This window comes from Callorhinus ursinus, unplaced genomic scaffold, assembly GCF_003265705.2.
Source record: "Callorhinus ursinus isolate GAN/ISIS: 27379988/994484 unplaced genomic scaffold, GSC_fseal_2.0 scaffold24, whole genome shotgun sequence".
Taxonomy (NCBI): Eukaryota; Metazoa; Chordata; class Mammalia; order Carnivora; family Otariidae; genus Callorhinus; species Callorhinus ursinus.
Window position 1 is genome coordinate 2055340 of NW_027397086.1, and position 15869 is coordinate 2071208.

General features: G+C 48.6%; 1 protein-coding gene across 4 annotated transcripts in view; it reads right to left on the reverse strand.

The window, feature by feature from the left end:
* The window catches only part of FUBP3 (far upstream element binding protein 3), a 75634-nt gene that overhangs the window by 12989 nt on the left and 46776 nt on the right, over window positions 1-15869 (reverse strand). For 3 of the 4 annotated variants that reach the window (XM_073905608.1, XM_073905607.1, XM_025888163.2), the window contains 9 exons: window positions 13750-13783; window positions 11372-11421; window positions 10934-11005; window positions 9598-9655; window positions 7399-7561; window positions 6089-6187; window positions 3305-3409; window positions 1885-1987; window positions 1155-1255 (listed from right to left, as the gene is read on the reverse strand). In XM_073905608.1, coding sequence (XP_073761709.1) covers window positions 1155-1255; window positions 1885-1987; window positions 3305-3409; window positions 6089-6187; window positions 7399-7561; window positions 9598-9655; window positions 10934-11005; window positions 11372-11421; window positions 13750-13783 — 785 coding nt within the window. The remainder of the gene's footprint in view (window positions 1-1154; window positions 1256-1884; window positions 1988-3304; window positions 3410-6088; window positions 6188-7398; window positions 7562-9597; window positions 9656-10933; window positions 11006-11371; window positions 11422-13749; window positions 13784-15869) is intronic. The other variant, XM_025888164.2, reaches the window with a different exon arrangement.

Genomic DNA, 15869 nt, shown 5'->3' on the forward strand with positions numbered 1-15869 from the left:
GTGTGCACACACACAGCCCACTTCCTGGCCTGCACCAGACTCGCGGAGGTGAGGCTGTCTCCCCGCCACCCTGCACCTCCGTAGCTCTGGGTCTGTCGACTCTTCCTGCTACAAACGATGCTGGGCTCACTTAGGGACTCTCTTCTGAACTGGTCTCATCCTAAGAATTGCCCTGGACTCTGGCAGAAGCCCAAGCCCCCTCTCTGGGATCTGTTGATTCGGGAAGTCTGCGGTGGGGGCCATCATCCTATAACTTCAACACGACGCTCAGGGACTTGGGAGACCGCGTGGGCGGCATGCCTGGTACACCCTCCCCCAAACCCCCGGCAGCTGAGGGCTCGTCCTCAGCAGGGAGGTTCAGAGGCTCGTCCCAGCTCACACGGCTCATGGCAGAGTGGGGGCTACGATTTCCGATTGTGTGCTTCTCCTCGGCTCCAGGTGTTTTTAAACTTTCCCTCAGTTTGGCACACCTGGGAGACATGCTGACCTAGCGTCAGTCACAGGGGTTCCAGGAGCACTTCACAGCAGGGGGCAGGCGGCGATGCTAACAGCCTCACACAAGCTTGCTCGCATCCCCAGACAGAGATGTGTGCGGAATGCAGTGCGTGAAGACAGCTCTAAGACTCTGGAGGAGACTAAAGTGTTTTCCGAGGCTAAGATTAGAGTTTATTTTTTAGGTAGACTCCATGCCCAGCGTGGAGCCCAATGCGGGGCTTGAACTCGTGACCGTGAGATCAAGACGTGAGCTGAGATCAAGAGTCGGATGCTGAACCAACTGAGCCACCCAGGGGCCCTGGAGTTGACTTAATACAGTTCCACGCAAGGTGCACCCAATGGCTTGACACGTCGTGACCTGCGCTGTACTTCTCCCAATAGTTTAGAGTCAGGAACTTACTGTGTCAAGAAAACCTAGACCCTGGGATAACAAAGGCAGGAGAGCAAGAAGCTAGTAACAAAATACATGAAGGCAGGAAACGGGCAGGTGTTGAAAAGCCACTGGCCGTGTACCCGGAAGTGGGTAACTGGTAAGAGCGCTGTGTTCCAGAAATGTGACCCAAGAGGGCATGGCTGCTCTACGGTGCTGCCCTGAGACCCCATGTGGCACTTTCTGCTTTCGCAGGTGACGTATGGAAACCCCAGAGAGCCGGACCCACCTGGGCTGTAAGAATAAGCTCGTTGATGATGTGTGCTGCATGCTGACACCGATCTGGGGGTCCCATGACTTGTGCGGCTCTCTCCGGACTAATACCATCATCTGCAGAACAACGTGAGAAGTGGGGTTAGGAAAAGCCCAACTTCAGTTGGAAACAAAGGTCAGTCTGACTTGCAATCAATGCATAGAGAAGTGTGTATGGTTACGTCTTTTTGCATGGCCCATGTCAACACTCGCTTCTCATGTAATTACAGGCATTTAAAAAAGCTATCGTTATAGAAACACAAAACAATAAAGCGAAAGAAAGCAGAGCTGAGCTACGGCAATGTTGCCAAAAACGAACCTATCACAACGTTCTCCCATCTTCAGAGAAATGAGGAAAATTAAGACAACGTAAACAATTTTGCTCATGAAGGTAAATTTACAAAATTTAAAGAACTGTCCTTCATTCTAAGATGTTAGTCCTTTTTTAAAATGGTTTATCTTTAAATAACGAAGTCAAAATAACAGTTGTTTTTAAGTCTTTACTTAACAAAATTAAAAGCTGGAAATGCTATGAGGGCCCAGAGGAGAAAGCTAGATTGATGATCTGGTAATAGTATGGGGCGGAGGGGAGGAGGGAAAGAAGGAGGGGGGGAACACACAATGGGCTAATTACAGAGGCCTTGTCTTGTTAAGTGCTTTCTAAGTCTTCGTAGCACTAAGGATTTTTGAGGGTCATCAAAACCAACCTGGCTTGAACTGAATCCTCACCCCGGCATCATTCTGAATCTTTTTGATCATCTCCCCATTTCTTCCTATTACAATCCCAACAGCAAACCTTGGCACAGACACCTGAGCACAGGGAAACAAAACCTGATCAGAGCTGTCTGCAGATCCGTTATTTCTTAAAGGATACATTAAAAACAAACAAACAAACAAACAAACACACAAAAAACCCAAAAAACAAACAACTTGATTTTGATTGCAGTGAATTCCTGGAAATATGATCTAGCGTATTTTTCCCTCTTAGGGAAAATATCGTGATTGATGACTGCATTCCTGCCTATTAAGTATATCTAATGCGTCTGAGATTTCATCACAATAGTTATAAAAATGAAGGAAAGCATAATAAACCTTGTACATAAAGGGTTAAAAATGGCAAGCTTATCTTCCCAGTTCCATGAAATCAGCATAAATATACCAGGTATACGGATTATACTGGTGGTCCTTAAAAATGTTTTCTTATTGCCCCTTCATTCTTTTATTGTGATAAAATATACAGAACATAATCTTTATCATTTTAACCATTTGTAAGTATATAGTTCAGTGGCAACTGTTGTGTAACCATCACCAGTCTCTATACCCCCACCCCAAAACTTTTTCATCACCCCCCCCCCAAAAAAAATTCTGTATCCATTAAACAGAGACTCTTTCCATCAGCCCTGGTCACCTCTGCTCTACATTCTGTCTCGATGAACTTGCCCATCCTGGGCACCTCGTGGAAGTGGAATCCCACAGTATTGGTCCCTCTGCATCTGGCTTATTTTACTAAGCATGATGTTCACAAGCTCTATCCATGGTGCAGCGTACTGCAAGACTTCACTGTAAAGGAAAGCTTTTTGGGGCACCTGGGTGGCATAGCTGGTTAGGCGCCCAACTCTTGGCTTTAGCTCAGGTCATGATCTCAGGGTTGTGAGATCAAGCCCTGCGTTGGGCTCTGCACTCAGCAGGGAGCCTGCTTGAGATTCTCTCCCTCTGCCCCTCCCTGCCCCTGCACACGCTCGCTCTCTCTCATAAATAAATCTTTAAAAAAATTTTAAAAAGGAAAGCTTTTCGTCCCATTCCACCTCATCAATAACTTGGGCTTCCAGGTCTGATATGATCACAACGCAGAGCACCTAGAAAACCTGGCCTCTGGTCTTTACCCTAGGCAGCAGGAAAAGCCTTGATTGAGGCAAAACCTCATAACCAGGAGGACAGCCCCATTCCCTGATATGTGTGCAGCTGGCTCCCCTCCCCACTGTCGACTATTTCGGTCATTCCTCACAGCCACCCTGGCTTCGAAGATGAGAGCAAAGCTCACTCACTCACTCAAGCTAACCAAAGTGCAGCCTATGATCTGAAAGTGCAGCCCGTTTGCCTGGGAACTAACTTGCAGGGCAAGCATACCTCTATGCTGCCTCCTCCCACGCGGGCACTGAAGTCACCTCGGACACCTCGAAAGTCAGCTTGGTCTTTCTCTCGGATGATCTCTAATACCATTTCTCTTGCTTGCTGCGTAAACACAGAGGAAAGGCATTATGGAAACCAAAATCCTAAGAAAAGACATGACACCAGGTGAAATTTCAAGATCAGACCCTGTTACATAGGGCTTAAAGACTCAGAAGGCGCTTAGCTGTAGGACAAGTCACTTCCTGGGTTACAATACAGGACATGGGTAGGCTGCTGGGGAGGGTCACATATATCAAATCTTTGGTGACGTGTTCTTTACACTGCCCAAGACATCCACACAGACAAGGGCCCTCCCGCCTTTAAATCACAGTTGGATCAGCACATTTGTGCTGGGTCAGAGCTTGATTACTATGGCCTGAGGCGTTTTGGCACATTGTTTCTTCCTGAGAGCTCTGTGGGCAGATTCCACAGAAAAGACATTACAAGGCATTCCATTGCAGAGGATCTCTGGGGAGGTAAAGGGAAAAAGCCAGCCCAGGGGGCCTGAAAATATCTTCCAGCACCCAGAGATCAAATACCCCAATTACCAATTGGCAAGACTACCTCCCGGGCCTGACGCTCTCAGAGGCACACCCAGCGTCCTCTGCCCCCAAATGCACTTAAGTCGGTCCATCTTCCCTACACCAGTCCCAGCCCCAACAGGAATCTGCACAAACATCAGGCGTACAGAACAACTCAAGGTCATGGGAACCCAGACTGAATCCTGGTTCTAGAAAAACCAAACCAAGCCAAAAAACCCCAAAACGGCAATTAAAGTCTTCAGACATCTGGAGAAATTGGAGTATGGGACTGACTATAAGATGATGTTAGGAGACTTGCTATCATTTTCTTAGGCCTGGTTAGAGAAATTAGTTCTTATTCTTAGGAGACATATGCGGGATCTAGGGGCAGACAGTCATGACGCCTGCCACTTACTCACTTCGAAATGGTATGGTAAAGCAGAAATAAGTAAATAAAGTAAACACACACTAGCGTGGCAAAATGACAGGCAGGATGAGGCTACCACACGCACACGTACGTGTTCACTGTTCTATCTTTTCAACTTGTCTGTATGTTTGAAGTTTTTCATAATAAAAAGTTGGGGAGGAAAAAACAAATGACCAACAACTTATCCTAAACACAGCAAACGGCTTTTCCCAAATAAAAAATGTGGAATACACAGTTTAAAAAAAAACCCAAAAATCTAAAAACCTTTGGTTGTCATGATTTTCCTGCAAATTCAGGGAACATCAAGGAAATAAGCTCTTTGCTCCAGTGTTCCTTTCATAAAGGAACCAAAGGTTCCACCAGCGACGGCAAGCAGGGAGCCCACCTGGACACGGTTTAGGGAAGTTAGAAGCTCTGGTGGGCAAGGCACCTGGGGGACCCTGGCCTGCTGGAGGGGAGTGAAGGGCCACACCACTGACTGGAGCCCAAGGAAAGAGGCTGTTTTTATCACCGGCCCTCAATCCTGTTTTAAAACCAGGATTTTACATATGTAATATGTACTTGGACCAGAAGAACTACCAGTGACACCAACTTGAGTTAAGCCAAACAACAGCATTAAGCACTGGGGGAAATAAATAGGTGAAGGGGATTAAGAGGTACAAACTTGCATTTATACAAGAAATAAGTCACAGAGTTGAGAAGTGCAGCATGGGGATACAGTCACTAATACTTTAGCATCTCTGCACAGTAATGGAGGGTAAGCGCACGCATGGTGAGCCACTTCGTAATGGACAGAATTTCCCAGTGTGTTGAGTCACTGTGTTGTGCCCCTGAAACGGACATAGTATCATGTGTCGATTTCAGTAAAAATACATCCATACGTCAATAAGCAAACACATAAATACATCCATACGTCAATAAGCACACACATAAATACATCCATACGTAAATAAAGTATCATGGGAGGGGAAAAATAGGGGGAAATATTTTGCCGGAGACTGGTAACCTCTGCTGGCTCAAAGCCCCAGAACTCCTAGGGAGAAACAGCTGCTGCTGACAGACCAGCTCACAAGGTGCGTCACCCTGGCGCTGTTCTAAATGCAGCAAAGGGACAGCACGCTGCAGCAGGCAGGAAAAGAACATGCGTAGTTCACGGGGACAGACCCATTCCCACACCCAGCCCACTCACATTCCTGCTGACAGCGAGAGTCAGAGGGTGGATCTGCCCCAGACGGTCTAAGACTAAGCCCCTTACTGCTTTCAGAAATGGGCTGTCCTCTGTGGCTGGGAGCTCAGGGCACAGGCCGCTTGCTCCAAGGGCACACATATGCTTGTGGGCCGCACACCTCCCGCCTGAGCTGGAGGTCTTGCAAAAACGGGCCAAGAGAGAACAAGCAAGTAAGAGCCAAACAGAGCCTGCAGGCTGAGGTGCCCGCGGGCCAACAGATGGGAGACCGCATCTGAGCAGTGCAACAAAACCGTCTTCATTTGTGGGAATGTTGTGTACATGCAGTGTCCATGACCATCGCCGCCATCCTCATGTGGCTCTTAGGCTCTCAAAATATGGCCGGTGTAAACGAGGAAATCCATCCTCATTTACTCTGAATTAATCTAAATGGCCACCTGTGGCTAGCGGCTCTGCCCTTCCGTCATCAGACTTGGTTTGGGACAACAGTTCACCTTAAAGGAACATCCAGTTTTACAACTTCTTGAGTGACATGCGAGCCCCACACATTCCTCCCGAGCGCCACCCCCCATACCCAGGACCCATCCAATCCGTGGTTTCTCCCCTACCTGTACTTTGAATGGGTCTCCGGTGATGCGGAGAGGCTTATCTGCTCCCGTAGGCAACGGGCCGTCCTGGATCATGACCATTTTCACACCTGTCCGCTCCTGTGGGGGTAGCATGCCAGGACAGGCCTCACCACCGTGAATAAGAACGTGCACGTACTGCAAGCACGGGGCTGGGCCCTGTCTACCATCAGGCACGTCCCACCGACCATGAGGTGCTGCCCTCTGAGGTTGCCGGCACGTGGGCCATGGTAGACAGCTGCCAAGTGCGATATGGAAAACCGTTTCCCAAAACCCTCCTGCTTTCCTGGTCCCCAGAATATCTCAACCTGATGAACTCTGTTTCAGAGGTGCCAGGCACTAACGTCTAGTTAGGGCCCGTGCACAGCTCTGAGATGGGAGGGCTCCCGGTGCCCTATTTCACTGATGGGGTGGGCCCTGAGAGCAAGCTGCCCAAGGTCCCAGAGCTGAGGTGGGGCGGGGAGGCAGCAAAAGGTGGATTCTGGCTTCCAGGACCCTAGAGCCCACACTACAGTGCCCACCAGGCCGAGGGCTGGGCTGTGAGCACGCACCCCTGACCTCCAACTTCAAGAGCTCAGTTGTTTGTGGAGATAACAGTTTTCGCGTAACTCATCTGGCAGCAAAACTAACGTGAGCTCTTAGTGTATCTATATATAGCCCAACTCGCACCGCGTGTGACTGTCTTTGCATTTGACTAGGCCAATAGGCATCTGATTACGGGGTGCGCCCCGGAACTTGCCAAGGGTGTTCAATCCTGAAATACGTCTGGCTCCCCGTGTCTCACACAAGGGATTCTGGAACAATAGCAGCTAACGTCTGGGGAGCATTTACTCAGTAACGGGCTCTGTGCTAAGGATCCTAGGTAAAGATAAAATCAAGACTATCATTTCAGCCTCATGACAGCAGTGAGGCCGACAGGGCTCCGAGCCCTCGAGAAATACTCAAACGTATTTAAGATCCCACAGCTAGCGAGGGGGCATGTGGCTGGCTAAGAGCCCCAGCTCTGGACGTGGTACTTTCATCTGAGAGGTTGTCACCTGGTGGTAGAAGCAACCCTCACAGAGCGTCACTGCCCCAGCGGGCTGCAGGACTTGGCATCACACCTGCCGCAGTACCTGTTCATAAAGCATCTGTCCAACAGAGGGTCTCTGGCACCACAGAGCATGCTGGGAAGCTCTGCACCAAGGGGTGTACAGCCAGCCCAGCGGGGGTAATCCGGGTTAGGACCAGCCCTCCCACCCCCCGATCCCAGAAGGCCCGTTGAAGTGCCACTCTGCTAAGGGCTCACATACCTGCAACTGCTTGATTGTTTCCCCTCCTTTGCCGATGACCAGACCCACTTTAGACGCAGGGATAAGAATTTCCTGGATCGTGCTATTGCCGTCTATGTCGTTATGAAAGCCAGGTCCGTTCCGACAGCGGTCCACGATCTGCCCCAGCAGCCGTTTGGCTTGTCTTTGGGAGGGAAAAGAATCACAAGAGAAGGAGCATTAAATGAACGTGCCGGGCACCCGTGGGGGGGAAACAGCACCGGGGGAGGGCCACGAAGGAGTCAAGGCAGCCCTCCATCCAGCTCCGGCTCCTGCCCCCACAGCCCGGGAGGTCTCTGCCATCCGCCACGCTACCGGGCTGGAATTTAAAAGCAACACACACCGCAGGCCAACATTCCACCACAGCCCTGTCCGGCCTGCCCTCTGCTCCTGAGGATGTCTGCCGTTCCCATCACCAACGTGTCTCGTCTCCTATCACAACCGTCAGCCGCTACGGCGGCGGAGACCACCTCTGATCCCTCTGTACCTTTCCCTGGTCCCCAGTCCGCCATAATGCTTCCCACAGAGGAGACACTCAAGAGACACTCGTTAAATATGGGCAGGAGAGAGCGAGAGAGGTGGGAAGAAAGAAAGCGAGGGTTAGTAGTCACCATCTGAATTCCCAGACTCCAAATCTCTTCTCCCTAGCCAACCCGCTCTCTGGCTTTTGAGCTCAGGCTATGGATCGCCAGTGTGGTCTCAAGGGGTGGGAGGAGGAGGCAGGGGCCTGGGGCAGCTGCAGAGCCACAGACGCTGGCTCCATGCCTGTCCGCTCGGATCTCCAGGCCCCCTGCTTCCCCTGTGATGCTATCTGGTGCCGGGGGACTCGGAGGCTGGGGTGGGAGACTGCTGTGTCGACACAGCACGCCCAGCCCGGCCCCCAGGCCACCTGTTGGGGCAATTGCCTTTTCAGCACCAGAAGCCCCCCTGGCTGGTCTGGTCTGCAGTATTTGTTCTTTAAATCACCAGGTACGGTCTATTTTTTGGCTCCTCTGATAGGGAAGAATTCTGCTACTATGCAGCACCCGAAGAAGAAAATGAAACTATTTCCTCCTAAAGTTACAATCCCATTGCCCCGACTGCCTGGGTAGAAGAGGAAGCAGGAATGGTTAGAAGAGTAGAGGAAAGAAGAGAGAAAGGGAGGAAACAGATGTTGCCTTTCATCGTCTTGAGCCTCTCTGGGTACAGAATCGGCCTGGCCGGTCTTCTCAGCGACACCAGCTTTTTAATATTTTGCTTGTGTACTAAATTAACCTGTGTTGGAAGAAAAATGCCTCGACTCTAGCAAAACCATCCCGCTTGGCCTATAATGCACACCTGCCAGTGATACTCACTCTGGTTCACTGCTTGCAATGTTGCAGCAGAACAAGAGAATTTAAACTCATCTGGACTCCCGGAGAAATGGAAACAGTAAAAGAGCCCTATCTACCGAGCCAGAGAGAATCTTAGCACCCCTGTCCCCAAATACAACGCTACTCAGTCGACTGAAAAGGGAGAGCGAGCAGACTCTAAGTTAGTACATCCCTGTTCCCCAGGAGGTTCGTGGATTGACAAGGCCTGCCTCTGGTGGTACAACGCTCTGAGCATGGGTGTCCCACGGTCAGAAAGCAATGCCAGCCATAAGGTGGTTGCAAGGGCCCCCCATAGTCAGGACACCCTCTGACCGGTCCATACAGCCCTCCGAGAGGAGCAACGGCCACGAAGAATCAATTCATTTGGTTCACGGATGTCAGAAGGGCAATGGGATCAGCCCCAGGCAAAAGACCTGGTACCAGGATTCTCAACGGTTCACCAAGTAACAGGCGCACAAAGGCAGACCTGCTCAGGGAAAGGAGGTGTCACCAAGGAAGAAGTAAAAGCTGATGAGAGCCTTCAGGCGGGGCAAACGCACACTCTTTAAAGAACCTGGTGTATGAAGTGGATGTTATGACGGCTGCCAGAAATTCTGTAGGGTTTGGAGAAAAAAAAAAAAAAAAGGTGATACCTCATGTGTTTTTTAAGTAACAGCAAACTCCCCTGGCATGGCCACCTCCCAGATCCTTCTCCACAGAAGCATCTGCTTTCGTGGCCAGGCAGCAGGACAGATCCACAGTGTTCAGTGACAGTTTTGCCCTTCCGTGTCTCCCCATTTGGGGAAGGAGGAAGAAGAGTGAAAGGAAAAAGTAAATAAAATAAACTTACTCAATACTTTCTGGGGTTCCGGTAAGTACACAGGGCCTCTCTGGAATCCCAGAACTCTCTATAAGAAGAATCAAGAAGATGAGGTGTGTTGGTGGGCATCAGGCAACCGTGCACCTGTGCCTCTGTGTACAGCTTGTCTCTCTGGGCTGGTTCCTACACCGGCCCCACAGAAGCCCAGGCCCCAGGAAAAGACAGTTTGCTTCCCCTTGTGGAGAGAACGGGAGGCTGGTAGCTCCACCCTAAACTCTCAAAGTAGAAACAGGTTCTGCAGGGGGAGCAGGCAGGACGCTGCGGAGCCCTCCGAGTGGGTCCTGATTAGGGGTCTCAGCTTCATTTCTGACCCATTTGTGTGCTAAGAAGTGCCTGAGCCGTGTCACCCGCTCTTCCTCAGTTTCTCCGCCTGCAGAGTGGGGTAAGGTCACCTGCTTGCACACCAGTGAGCAATTTAATAGTAGATGTACATCAGGCCTATTACCAGGTAGTGCATGAATCTCCCAAGAGAGCAGTGGTATCTATGTGGAAATAGTTCCGGGTGATTTGACAAGAGAGGAGAAGCTTGCTTTCCAACACCACACGACGCTTTACTTTGTTCCTAAAAAACTCGCTCCTTAAAATTCTTTTAACTCCAAAAAAAAAAAAAAAAAGACAAATAACTAACAGCAGTTACTGCCTTCGAGACACTGTAACGTGTATCTTTTAAACAGACAAATGCCTCTCTGGTCAACGGTCCTCCACACCCCCTTCTCCACTATGGAAAGAGACCAAACTCAAACGAGTTGTTCGAACTATTCATAAGAATGCTTGTTTTCCTCAACCTCTCTCCGTAATTCATGGTCAAAACGGATCCAGCTGGGAAAGGTCCTGAACCGTGTTTCATGTGTGCTAATTTAGCCAGAACCGCCCCCAGCTGGCCTTGGCCTCTTTCCACAACGAGGGGTGGGAGGGATGGTCTAATCCAGGGGAGCCAGTGAGCAGTCCTCAGGAGTGACCCCAAAGACACAGCACTCCTCTAGGCCCCACTGTCTGGCATAACACCCTGGTACAGAAAACAGAGATCCCAGAGCAACAGGTGTCTGGCAGGGGCCACGCGGAGCCACAGAACTACGGAGGGCCTCCTCCAGAGGCCAGACGGGCGGCCTCATCTCCGGGCCCGCTTTTGCCCTGGTTTTTCTGGTTCTCATCTGAGTTCAGCTCTAAAAGCACAAGGAAAACAGCAATCGCACATACTTACCCAGGCCCCTAAACTTCTAAGCAACGAGCAAAGGTAATGAATCTGGAAAAGTGGACAAAATACTGATTTCTACCAAACTGAGATCTAGGAAAAAAGAAGCCTTACCTGAAGCAATCTGAATTTTGCAACCAGATTCTGCTTGAATCCGTGAAATCTGCTCACCTCCCCTGCCGATAACTGAAACAAATGGAACAGGGTCAGAACATTACTCCGTTCCATATTTAACCATGCATGAATGACTTAATTAATTCAGCAAACATTTACACTTGGCTCGCGGCACTGCAAAGCAGGGTGGCCTCAGCGAGCCACGGAAGTCACCTGTGAAACACAGCGGACAGGTGCAGGGTACTCCAGCTGAAGTGAGGAGAGAGGTGGGGTGAGGGGAGAGTGGAGGAGGCAGGCGCATGGGTCTCTATCTCTCAGCCTGGAGAGAGACCTGCAGCCCTTTGGGGCTCCGGGGGACACAGTGTGCAAAGCATTCTACCAGAGCGACAGTTACACTGAGAGACTCATCAGAGGAAAGTAGATAATGTGGATACTTACTAAATCCAACCATTTTATCAGGCACTTTGAATTCTTCTGTTATTACTGCCCTAAAAACAAAGAACATTTTGGAAAAACATAAAAAGAATTTCACAGCCATTTCAGGTGCCCCAAATTTCCCATGTTGGCAATGCTGGAAGACAGAGACTTAAAATGAATCGTGCCAGTTTGGCCAACAAGTCCCCAGCCCTCAAGAAAGAGCGTCATCTAACGGGCCCTTTGGTCAATCCCTTCTTGAAAAGATCCAAGCCTCCTCTCTCGCTGTGTCAGAGGAAGAAACCTCTGATTTTTCATTAAACCATCAACTCTACTAACAACTGCCTTTTCTTCTTGGTATTGCTTAACACTTAAAAGACTCTCCAAGGCTTGTGAAGTTAGTTTAGACTCCTCTTCCGGTCTCGTTGCTAAATACAGACAGCAATGTTGAATTTCTCTGCAACATTCCTTGTTTCCCCATCTTTTTATTGCTTTCTGGCCTCCCTCTAATTTATCTGTTGTTTCGGGTGAGATGCTCCAAATGGAACCAGTACCCAGCAGAGGCCTAATCAGTGTTGACCAGGACAGGATCATCACCCACTTACTCTGCAAGGTACTTTTGTAAAATGCTATCCCAACCATTACGTGTTGGGTGGTTTTTTTTTTTTTAAACAACTACTGCACTGGTTCTTTCAAACAAACCTTCAGATTTGCCACAGAGTGTATTGTGGACAATATCTAATTTGCCCAATGCCCCAGAAAGCAATTAAATCTAAACATTTACCTTAGGAGGAAGCTAAATGCAAGTAGTTTAAAAAGAAAAAAAGGTGAGCATTTTTAAACGTCTCTCACACAGCTGGATTTTTACCCATCATGGAGAAGACCGAATCAAGTGCACGTTTTTAGGGACAGCGGGGCATGCAGGAGAAAGACAGCATCATCAACAGCACTGCCACTCCATCAGTTTGAGGACAGCAGACCGTCTTCTGCCCGAGTTTACCTCCCCCGGTTTACACATGTGCAGAGATCCTTCCTACGTCTTGGGATATTTGAGTTCGCCCCCAAATGAGGCAATTTCAACATCCTAAATCAGTAACACTGTGGGCCCAACACATCTGGACGGCACGGGTCCCTGTGGGGAGTGTTTCCCGGCCGTGGCAAAGGGTCACAGTGCTCCTGTGTGTGCAGCCACAAGACTGCAGCTCACGTGTGTAGCACTGTCTGTTCTCAGCAAGTGTTAATGGGGAATTTACTAGAAGCGGTTCAGCGCTATCACAATACAAACTGTCACACAACTCAGGCAGTTCCTCAGCCCTCAGGAACGGCAGGAGCAGACTCTCTTTGAGGAAGAAATGTATGAAGATGAGCTGCTCTGGGCCCCCTGGAAGACAAAGCTCCATTCTGATTGCGAGGCTGAAACTTGTCGAATGCACAAAGTATGAATGATCTTGGGAAAGTAAAATCTTAATTACGGCTTTATAGGAAAATTATGTTTGATACTAACAGCAACATCATTTAAATTATTCTAATTCATTAAAAAACAAAGCAAACCAGTAACACAACAAAACCCAGGTTAAATCTTTTGGTTAACTGAGGCCTGATGATTTCTAGAAACTCCCAAACATCTGTGTAGCACACAAGAGCATATAATTGTATCATTGCTGGTGAAGATTAAGGATAATATGTTATAGTAACAGATGCATACCACAGAATGTCATCCATGAGGGAAGAGAAACTGTGGCAGTTTCCTGCATATTTTATTGTTTTTGAAAGGTAACAAACAGTGTGACCACAAATATCCTATCTTACAGACGGGTCTTTTTAAAGCCCAGACATCTCTGTAGCTAAATCCTCAATATTTAAGGGAAGGCTATGAGGGTAAACTGAGGCAGGGAAACAACTAGGCCCTTCTCCAAGGTTCTCTGGCAAGTCCCTCCTCAAGGGCATGAGCTGGAGCCCGGGCTTCTGGCCGCCCAGGCCCATGACTCCTTGAGAGTCACAAGCTTTATCTTGTGAAAGCCCAACGATGCATACTTCTTGGGGACGACTTTGCTCAAATGAAGGCATTAAGGATTCGTAAAACACTGGGGAAGCCATCAACTCAGGATGGAAAATTTCTCTCTTTAGATTAGATGTATGTGGACAGAAAAGAGCAGCTCCCACACTCTAGAGGTCTGTTAAGTTTACATACAATAATGGCTGATTTTTAATACCTCCTGTTCGTTTATCCTTTGAGCTTTCGCTGTCTTGCGAAGGACTACAAAAAACTTGAGTCTTAAAGAAATCTAGCCCCTGGTTTTTCCCATTCTCAACCTCTGACTTTCTAACACTCTAGTACAGATGGTGGATCAATAAACAATTAGAAATGATCAATAAATAATAAAACATAACCCACTGCTTACCTTTGATGTACCAAGGCCCCTAACTGGTTACCTACTGCGGCAAAGAGAAAGAGAAAAGAAAAATCAAAGCATTAGCTTGGATAAACTAACTCTATCCTTACACGAGTTCTTACCATTTCGGGGAGGGTGGGGGGAAGAAAGGCAGAAAGAAAAGCAAACAGTAATTTAGGCTCAGTGGCTGCAATGAATGCGTTACATGATATGAACCAGGAGGGGACATCTTGATCAACACAGTCTCTAACCCAGTGTCCAGCTGAACGCAGGATAAGAAATTGATCTGCGTGTCCGCCTGCTGAGAAGCCTGGGAGAAAATCCCGCCTGCCTAAATCCCTCTCCCTTCCCACCTCCCTCCTGCTCTGGATCCAGACTCAATGTAAAGATAGTGAGGGTTCCCTCTTTCTCTTTCTCAAACAAATGAGAAGGTTTAACCTCCTAGCCTGGGAGCATTGTTAAGGACGGCTCCGTGGCAGCTGTGGTCACTAAGAACATGCACATATGTTCCTGCTGGCCATGGGGCAAACCACCCCCCCCCAATTCTCCCTGCCCTCCCAAGAACATAAACATCTCAAGGAGAGGATCTGGCATCTTCCTTCCTTGGGCCTCTTCGTTGACCCACCACAGCAGTCCATACGCAGTGGACGCTAAGAATGAGCAAGTGCCTTTCAAGCCCATTTCACAGAGACAGCAGTGCCAAACAGCCTCTTACTATGAAAACCAACTCTGTAATCACATTCCCACAAAACCACTTTAGCTACGCTTTTTGTTCCAGTTTCTCCTCTTTCAGCTATTGATGAGTGTCTCCCTCACCAGCCATCAGCAAAAAGGATTCTGTGCTGTTTCTCTTTTGGAAAACGCAGCCCAGGAAACAGTCAGCGGACAATGAAAAAGTATAAATCCTAAACATATTCCGAGGAACTGAATGGATCTTGCAATGTGCTAACCAGAGCATTCAAAAATATGTCTCAAAAATACGAAAGTCAGAAGGAGGACAGACAGGAGATCAGTGGGGAAGGGTCAAGCACATCAGCTTCCAAACAAAGAGTGGAATGGTCTGACAGCTGAAATCTACAACTCCCAACCGCTCTTCTTTCTGCCTGAACTTAACCCTGTCCTTCTGACTGGACGGGAACTGGTCCTAAGATGACAAAGGAAAAGAAACCAGATCATGGTATTTTAAAAGAAGAAGAAAGAGCACAAAGAAACAAGCTAGCAAAAAGTAAATGAAGCTATGGAGTCAGTACCATATTTCTTCAGGATCAATAGCAAGATAATGGTTTGCAGCCAAAATATTGACATTATATACTATTAATCTGCTTATCTCAGGGATAAGAGAATTGTTTTTTATTGAATCTTCAGATTTTCTTTTTGCATTTCCAGTTAGAATGTGACAAATGCTCTCACTTGGGATAGGTGGTGCTCAGGATTCCCATCCCACGTGAAAACTGTTCAATTACAACCTTGGGCAAGGAGTCCTTGTCACACACTCGGCCCCTGGATGGCGTGCGCACGAGAGGACTGTCCACCATCTAAGGCAGTGGGTATGAAAAAAACAGGCTGAAGAAGGATGTCTACAAGAGTGCCCTTGAGTTTGGTTAGCTGTCCCTACTCAAGGGCCCAGCTCAGTCTCCCTGCTCACTTTCAGAATGCCTCTCGGGGGTCAAGAATACACTGAAGATGGAGAGACTAAAGGCTGAAATGCCTTGACACGCAGAGAACACAGAGGTATCTGGCCCCCAAACAGGGCAACACAGCCGGACCTTGGCTCCTGGCCCGCTGTGCTGTTTGGCAAGAGATGTCAAAAGGCTGATGATCTTCAGATATTTTGGCCAGAAAAGCTATAGAAATAGGGTAAGGGGCAACGCTACCGTAAAGAACTTCATGAGATTCAGAAGAACATTCAAAAGGCTCTGGTCGAAAGCCATTTGAAATTCTGTGCTCATCACACAAAAAAGGGCAATTCCTTTTTGTTGGTAAGGTACGTGTCACAGGTGCCCACTGCCTCGCGGTAAGGGGAGGGGCTCGAAAAGAGCAAAAGTCGGAGTGCACACACCAGCATCCCGCCGAGAGACGGACCGCCGAGAGCCACGACCCCGAGGAAGGGGATCCAAGGCCAACCCAGA